Below are 9,148 nucleotides of genomic sequence, written 5' to 3'. Positions count from 1 at the left end.
GAGAAAGGAACTGAAATTTTATAGCGTGAACTGAGTTTTATAAATAAAACTTGTTCTTGATGCACAGCCGGAAAGACATAAAAACCGTTCAGTCACAAGCACTTTGTGCCTAGCCAAACAGTTGCATTAAAATAGTATCTGTTCATTTGCTCCACGATACGCTGCTCGAGTACCCTACACAATTGTGCTCAGCTCTGTACTTCAATAATTTCTGATCACTGCAAACATAGCCCTGCTGTTCAGTACATGTAGAGTGGTCATATTGTGCATACATATTGTGTGCTTGTTATCAGATTTGCACGGTTCTAGCACTAAAACCCCTCATAGCTGATTTTGCCAATGTTTGCCTAAGGCATCTGGAAGGCTGATGGCACCCGGCCAGACAGCCAGGCAGTGTCCAGTCTCAGATATCACCGACATTTCTCTGTCTGAAGCCTCTGCCATGCTGATGGCAGGAACGCAGCCTGCCATGAGTGGGTTTCGATCCGTAACCAGGCGAAGAGGTGCTAGCGCACCTAATTCACACTTGGTCACCTATGTAGATTGGCTGCCATTTTCGTTCATGCACGCCGATGTTGACTGCATTATTTTTTAGATAACAAAAAAGTAGTTCCCTCGTCATTTGGCAAGACTACCTGTCGATTGCATGATGGCTTTTTCAGTGATGGGGGTGTGGCAGTTGCTTTTAAGCAGAGCAGTCAAGAATAGTTGCCTAATTTTCTAATTTCTTCTTTTTTACTCCAGGGCTGAAAAAGAAGCTGCAGGCTGTCTCCCGCTCACGAGGCTGTGGCGTGATTGTAGAGTGGAGGACCTCCATCATCAATCACTTCTATTTTGCTGTAAGAATTGCAGGAAGAAGGGTTCAGACTGCTTCAAAGGGAGGCGAGCTCGTGGTAGCCATCTGGCTGTCACTTCTCAACCATGTGCAGGACAAGCATTGTGGCCACAGTGAGGAGTACGCCAACTGCGAGCATGCAGACCTCTTACCCAGAAAGTGGATTTTTTCAGGTACTTCCATCTATTAATTTGACATTTGTATCACAAGGATATCTTTTAGTGCTCATACGCTGGAAGAATAACCCTTAGCGATCACTAATGACACTTTCAAACTTGATGATATTGTGTGACGATTCCCCAAGGCAGCAGACGCCAAGGACACCGCAGGCGCCTTCTCAGCGGCACCCAGCTGCACGGGGGAAAAGGGAGAGGGAAAAGATAATAAACGCTCCCCCGCTTTCAAGGAGGGGGCCAGTCTGACTCCCGCCAGCAACGTGTACTGTCGTTTTACGGGGCACTCTTCCCGCGCCCTCGTTAGGGCACGTCGGTGACCCGTTCCGGCATTCGCTTCTATGCTCACCCCCTTACAATACTATAACATATTGTTCTGTTGATGTAGTACAAGCAAGAAGAGTGCATTCCTGCTCACTGATCTACTCTTCACTATTTACTCTTATACTAACCCGTCAAAAAGTTTCTTCATTTATGCCGTATCCTTAAATTTCATGCCACCAGGTACTGACGCCTTTGTGAAGCGGCGCGCCATAGTGGAAAACTGTCGCCTGCTTGCAGACATCAAGCAGGTGTCACCGGCATGCCAAACACCAAGTCTGGAGTCATTCCATTCATTACTCAACCGGTTTTGTCCAAAAAGCTTCACATTTTCTTTTCATGGAATGCTGGCAAGGTATGAAGGTGTCAGTTTTCTCACATATTCCTCAAGAGTACATTGGCGTTATCGTGTGCTAAATGTCATAAGCAGCCAGACTTGTGTGTTCTTTGCACCTGCATTGCTGTACAAGTGAACACTTTGTTGTTCATGCATAGAGGTATCACTATCTGTTTACCAAATTTAGGGCGGACAGTGTACATGAAATTCCTCATTGTGAAATTTGCAACCATGCAAGTTGGTGTGATTGCGTGTGAAATTAGTGCAACTTCGTGTCACCGCAAGTTAGGAAATGTGACGAAGTATTCCATACTGCACTTTTTCTTAACTTTGCTGCTGTGCCTGTATCCTCCTTCCTTTGCAGCGCTCTTTTGCCTTTTCCTTTAAGAATAAAGGACTTTCAATTGAATTGAATTATTGAATTTTGGAATAACATTCTTGCATGGATATCTGCAGTGACAGTCATGTCTGTTATAAAGAAGTCATAGATGCTTCTTTACAGCGCTAGCAGGATGAAAGAGCGAGTAGTGAGTAGTGAGAAACATGTTTTGCTGGTGATGCTCCGATGCTAACAGTTACAATAAATTTATTGTCATGTGCTGTAGTAAAGCAGCAGACAAGACAAAAAACTGGCTTGAATTTCGGAGACATGCACTGGGCTGAGGCACACAGCTGCGGGCTGTTCACTAAGCATGACCGTCTTTTGAAAAATTGTTGAAAGGTTAGCCTTCCTTGGAGCATGTATGTAGGTATGCTTTTCGCAAAACTGCTAGCTAAGTATGTTCTCTTTAGCAGTTGTGTAGGCTGTGGTGTGCACTTTTGATATTCTATATATCTCTTTGCACAGATCAGAACTGGCTGCTCTCCACTATAATGAAAATGCGGACAGGGTGCAACGCAGAACTGCCTTGGGAAGTTGTCAGTGGGCAGTGAAACATCCTAGAGCCAGGAAAGGCAACCCAGTGGCATGCCCAGTCAAAGAGCCTGCAACTTTTGGTACGTATACAACTGCACAGGGAAGGCAAAACTTGAATGCTTGCAACTAAAACCGCATGCCTAGCCCACTGTTTGCTGCAGGTGCATGCATCACAGATTATACGAAAAATGGTAGTGCTTGCACTAATAGCCTTGGTGCAGTTGTGGCATGCGCAAGCTGCTTCCAGCGTTACTGTACACCAGAAGGAACAATAATGGCTGCACAGGTCGACACCAGCAGAGGCTGTCATATACCATCTCTTTTGTTGAAGTTACTGCTGTGTATAAGTTGCACCCGCTTGTAAATGACAGCTTTGCAAAAATAAGATGCACATAATCGCACTAGTGTGCAGGACACACTGAGAGGACTTCTCTAAGAGTGTGAAAAAAATACATGATTGAGGCAGCTGCAGAGGTTGGACTTCCTCAAACTGTGGCCCGCATGTACTACGCATTCTGCAACGAAAAGGCCATTGAAAGGAATGTGATAAAAATGATGTTGAAATTGCAATTTTTGAAAATGTATAATTTTGCCCCTTGGATAACTGTTCTTTTAGAACATGGTTACTGGCCACGGCAAAAAATTACGCTCAGTGCGGCATCCACAGCTGAACAAAACACTGACTGCGCTTTCACCATCGTTTTCAGACATTTTCATCTTATTGTAGACCAACCTATGCTTCTGGGACTTTTGCAGCTCAGCTGTTTGTAAAGTACAAGGTTTAAAGAGATGCAGTTATTTTTTAGTGGCGTGCTTAGAAAAGCTGCTTCTGTGCCATGCAGCAGCATATTTTTTCTCCAGGGTGCCGGAGTAGAGCAGGAAGCTTCCAGGTCATTTCTTTTCAACTTCTAGCAGCAATTTTGGTAGTTTTAAACTGCATATCTGCACTGCTGCCTTCGGCACATAAAGAAATCAGAACACTGCAGGAGAGATGCTCATACTTTGGTTTTTTTTATTCCAGTTTGATATGTGTTTTTTGCGCTTTCTGTACACCTGGTGCAGGTAATGTCAAGCATATTCTTGAAATTGCGGACGAGCTTGTGGAGAGTGGCAGTTTCGGTGCTACGCATGTCACGACTGTGCCTCTACCACCACCTCCATTTACAAGCTCCTTTGGACCGGTGGACAAGGCAGCTCTGGTGCGGGACCAACCTTTCAAGGTTTGAGTCATGTGAAGAGCAAGCTAGGCACACAGAAAGGCACCAGTGTGAGAGTGCGTGATGGGTCACACACTGACACATCTTCTATTGAGGTGGCAATTTGTGTCAGCAACTCCCCACAGGTTGTGTTGAGGAAGGTTGTGTGTGTATCATCGTCATCACCAGCCTGACTACACCCACTGCAGGGCTAAGGCCTCTCCCTTGTTTCTCCAGTTAACACTGTCCTTTTCCAGCTGTATATATGCCAGCTTGTGTATATGTCACAGACTGGCACATCTTCTATGGAGGTGGCAATCTGTGCCAGCAACTTCCATAGGTTGTGTTGAGGAAGGTTGTGTGTGTATCATCGTCATCATCAGCCTGACTATACCCACTGCAGGACTAATGCCTCTCCCTTGTTTCTCCAGTTAACACTGTCCTTTTTTCAGCTGTATATATGTCAGCTTGTGTATATGTCACAGACTGGCACATCTTCTATGGAGGTAGCAATCTGTGTCAGCAACTTCCCATAGGTTATGTTGAGGGAGGTTGTGTGTGTATCATCGTCATCATCAGCCTGACTACACCCACTGCGGGACTAAGGCCTCTCCATGTCTCTCCAATTAACCCTGTCCCTTGCCAGCTGTATATATGCCAGCTTGTGTATATACCGTATTTACCTGAGTATAACATGCCCCTGAATCTAACGATGACCGGGAAAAGAGAAAACTTCAAGCCCTGCTTCTAAAATGCATGTGATTTCGGTAAAGGAAAAATTGCATTTTTATATTTTCAGTGGGAACAAGCTGTTTATTCATCTGAACTTTGTTCCCCTTCACTCTCAGACTGGTCCTTCTCACACTCCGACCACAACATCTTGTCCTCAGTGGCATCTATGGCATTGGAAATTCTGTGTTTCTTGAATGCCTTCACGACCGTGATTTTTGGACTTCCAAACTATAGTGAACTACAATATTACTCTATTTCACTGTACCCAAGCCAAGCTCCATCCACCCACCTGGCCATTTCCTAGTTAGAGGCATGATTCAGCCTATTGCTGGCTGTGAAGGTGTGGAAGCCATTCATTGGCTGCTCTTATAGAGCGCTCGATTACACTCCTTCATGGGCTTGTTGATGCATACATTCAGTGGCTGCAGTTGAGAGGTCGTTTCAACCGGTATCACCACAAGACCCGTGTGGCAAGCTGCAAGTTTTTCTTTGACATGCTGGTCTAGGTGGTCCTTCAGTGCATCCAAAACAAGCATGGAGTGGAACCCCCAAGCTAGTGCCTGGCCTCTCGTGCCAGATGCGGTCTATCCAGTCGAGAAGAGGTCAGTGTACACCTAACGCTTCACGTTGGTGTGCGCTATAACGCCTCGCAGAAAGTGCGCCCACAACTTACTACCATTTGTTGTACAGCTCAGCATTGCAGTTACCTGTGTCTTCTCATTGCTGGACGCTAGCACGCCAACTTGTTTTACCCCTGTCGACTCCACTGTGGTATTGGGGGCACATCAAAATGAGCAGGAGGTTTGTTGATGTTGCCGATCTGCCTAAGATCATATGCATTGCTGTGTCGCAGCGATAGAACATATCATTGAAATGAAATAAGCTTCTCCTCAAAAGCTTCCGCCAGCTTCTGGCCAGTCCTATTTTGGCTTTCGACCCATTCTTTGCTAAAGCACAAGGCAGAAGAACACTTTCATCTCTCCTTTGGTCACTGGGCCCTGATTCTTGAGAGTAGAGGCTTTGCTAAGTAGGTAACCTTCATTTTTCAGTAATTTTTGGGTGGTTTCATCCACAGTTATGGAAACCAGGTCATCGTTGCAAAAACGCTTTATGTATTTTAGCAGTTCAGTCAGCAAGATAGCAATAATGTTAGCCAAATATGTAGAATGTACTTATCAAAGTGTTTGCTATGTTTTTGGATTTTCTGTGATGGTACATAGCTTCCTGTATTTTTCGATGCCTGTTCATCGCTCCGGTGCTGCCATTTAACACCTGTAGAGGGACGGAGACTTAGTCCCCTACAAATTAACGCAGCGCGACGCGGACGAAGCCAACAGGCCGGGAACCAGGTATCAACTGACTTAATTCTACTCCGCACGTGGCCCCACCGCGAGCCGAGGCGGCGCAGCACTGCTGATGGTGATAGTGCCGCTACCAGGGCCCCCGCCCCCCCGCGGATAGAAAGGAGCATGGCAGTCAACAGCACGGCACCCATGACACATTTGTGCTGATGGGCGGACCGAGTCAGTGGAAGAACTGGGGCTTGCGATTTCATGCTGGCAGGTTGAACGAGAAGCATGCGAGATGTAGGTGGGCTTCACGCGGTCGATGGCAACGATTTCTTCTCGTCCATCGACGGACAGCTTCAAAGTTGTCTCACCCCGCTGCAGGACGGGATAAGGGCCATTGTAGGGAGGAGTGAGCGAAGGCTTGATGATGTCTCGACGCACAAAGACGTGTGGACGTGTGAGGACGGGTTGCAGGCTTAGGTGTTCAACGTAGGCAGGCGGAGAGATGTCCTCGGTGCGGGCCGAAGCGAAGAACTCGCCAGGCAAACAGACGGTAGTCCCGTAGACGATTTCGGCCGCTGCGGACTGAAGATCTTCATTAAAGGGTGATCGAATGCCGAGGATCACTAAAGAAAGGGAATCGGGCCAACAGGTGCGAGCTTCGCGTGCAACAAGGTCAGCCTTCAGCTGACGGTGCAAGCGTCCAACCATGCCGTTCGCAGAGGGATGATACGCGGTAGTGTGAACATGGCACACGCCAAGCAGAGATGTCAGGGCGCGAAACAAGGTGCACTCAAACTGACGGCCACGATCCATTGTCACTACAGTGGGGCAGCCGAAACGAGAAATCCATCCACTGACAAAAGTGCACGCCACTGTACACGCCGTAATATTGGGCAGCGGAAAGGCTTCGGGCCACCGTGTGTAGCGGTCAACACACATAAGTATGTATTTGAAACCTCGTGATGGAGGAAGAGGGCCAGCAATGCCGACGTGTACATGGTCAAAACGACAGTCGGGGGTTGGAAAAGGTGGTGAGGCGACCGCGTATGACGCGTTGTTTTTGTACACTGACATTGCAAGCACTGAGACGAGCCCAGCGACGCACATCTCGGTTGACTTTTGGCCAGACGAACCTAGGCGTCACGAGCCGCTGCGTAGCACGAATGCCGGGATGGCTTGCGTTGTGCAGCTATTCGAAGACAACACCCTCTCCTGAACTAGCACCTCGCCAAAGGCACTCTCATTCCAGAATGGTTTTCACCGCATGTATAGAGGCGTATGCTGGGTAGCTAATATTGCACACAGTTTTCTTGAACGTGTGAAGCAGGGTGATGACGCCAACTGCAAAAGAACCCACAGCAGACAATATTAGCGCATTCTGCCAGTACATAGTAATTTGGAAATCGTGAGATGTCGCAATTAGTGGGGGCGGGGAAAGAGCACGAATGGAGTAAGCAATAAATAGTGGGCAAACGTGACCTTGTCATGGCCCGCCATGGCATTGGCAGGAAATGTGAAGAGGAGGAATATGACATCACAGTCAAGCGCTCTGCAAACTTGTGAATGTCTTGTGAATGTCTTTTGCACAACTCCTAACTCGGACACTACGAAGCTACTTGCCCTATGACATGTCCTGCTGTATATGGCACATATGCAAGCTCCGGTTACTGACATTTTATTAGCCTCATACCTGTGTACCTGTGTCACTATTTTCTGCTTTATGCATTGCCGTCATGGCATATTCAGCTGTCAATAAGTGTTTAATATTGCAGATGTCTGCTTGCATCAGGAGATGGCACAGCTTGCTACTGTGGGAGAAAATGAATGGTGTATCATGCTGTTGCATTCATGTCTCTGTGACCGGATTCAGACCCCAAGAACTGTTCAGTTGTATTCCTGCTCCTTTTCTTATGTCAACATTTTACTTCCAGTATACGAAAATCATTGTCATCGTTTAGTCCTGCTCTTGCTGAAGTGGTGTTTGAGATGCCCATTTTTGTTAGTTTGCATAAGAAGTGCATGCCATGGCCTCAGCTTCAAGCAACTGCCATGTCACAGTGCCCTCTTTTTTTGTGTGTATGAGATGACCAGAAAAAGTGGCTATCTTATTACAGATGTCGACATGAGTGCGCAAATAACTGCTTACATGCCTGAAAAGGAGTTGGGGTGTGTGTTGGAATAATGTCTAACCAAAGTGTTTATTGCATCGTTACAGTTGGACTAGTGGTGAGGTAAATGGAGTTCTTGCTGTTGTGTATACTTCGTTTCATACATAAGTAACGCTGCCAAAATTAGTGTGCATGTCCACATAGGCTAAGTCCGCGCCCAAAAAAGTAGTTCACCGTACAACTCTAGGGAATTTGCGGGGTCGCAGCGGAGCGCCAGAGCAAGAGGACCAGTGTAGCAGGCTTTTAGCACTGAACGTGCCATGCGTGCATGCGCCGTTCATCTTTATTTTCTTTCGCCAGCTGGGAACGCTGATCTTGGCTCCTCCGCTTTGCAACGTCCCTGTGTGCTACAGGGCCCCCCGCCCAGACGGAACGGCAAAATGTACTCGCCGATGGGGCAGAGATGGGGCTGCCTTGGCGGCAGGCTGGTCAGCAGATAAGCTGGCAACATCCAAGGGAAGCACCTGGGGAGGTGTCTCTAGGTATGCGGGTTTGAGGCCATCTAAGGAGACTACCTCTTCACAACCATTCAGCAGGATAGTCGCCAACTTTTTCGTCTTGTTGAGGACGCGGTACGGGCCGTTGTATGACGGGGGTAAGAGGCGCCGCGTCGAGGACGCAACGTCTGGGTGCATAAATACATGACGGTCAGATGATCGAGGCGGGACTGGGCGCAGGTGATGAATACAGTCCTGTACGTGTTGAAGGTACTGCAGGGGCTGGGACAAGGGAGGCGAAGGAACGAACAAGTCTCTAGAAAGCCGCAGGGGTGCACCGAAGACGAGTTCAGCCGCCAAACAGCCAAGGTCACGACGAAGGACGGCGCATAGACCAAGAAGTCCCATAGAAAGGCGGTCGACCCAGTGCTCGCGATCAAGGCGCGCAACGAGGGCAGCCATGAGCTTGGGATGAAGCCTCTCGACCATGCTGTTGGCACTGGGGTGGTATGCTGCGGTTAGGCAGTGTTTAGTGCCACGCAGACGGGTGAGGGAAGTGAAGAGGATGCGTTCAAACTAGCGGCCGCGATCCGTGGTAACAATGACGGGCAGCCGAAGCGGGAAACCCATGCTGAAGCGAAGGCTTTGGCAACTGTTTCCACAGTAATGTCCGGAATGAGCACTGCTTCGGGCCAACTGGTGAAGCGGTCAATTATCATCACAATGTACCGACAGCCATGA

At 47.9% G+C, this 9,148-nt stretch overlaps 1 protein-coding gene across 1 annotated transcript; it reads right to left on the bottom strand.

Annotated features, from left to right (window-relative positions):
* Positions 1–8,317: 8,317 nt before the first annotated feature.
* Positions 8,318–8,896, bottom strand: LOC144112121 (uncharacterized). Its single transcript, XM_077645176.1, has one exon. It carries the CDS (start codon positions 8,894–8,896, stop codon positions 8,318–8,320), a length of 579 nt encoding a protein of 192 aa, XP_077501302.1.
* Between the last annotated feature and the right edge of the window lie 252 nt (positions 8,897–9,148).

The sequence above is a fragment of the Amblyomma americanum genome, chromosome 1, assembly GCF_052857255.1.
Source record: "Amblyomma americanum isolate KBUSLIRL-KWMA chromosome 1, ASM5285725v1, whole genome shotgun sequence".
Classification (NCBI taxonomy): Eukaryota; Metazoa; Arthropoda; class Arachnida; order Ixodida; family Ixodidae; genus Amblyomma; species Amblyomma americanum.
This window is presented reverse-complemented; position numbering and strand designations above follow the sequence as displayed.

What these genes read in the sequence shown, in the direction of transcription:
- LOC144112121 (XM_077645176.1), bottom strand. Translation starts at nt 8,896, where the DNA reads ATGGTCGAGAGGCTTCATCCCAAGCTCATGGCTGCCCTCGTTGCGCGC.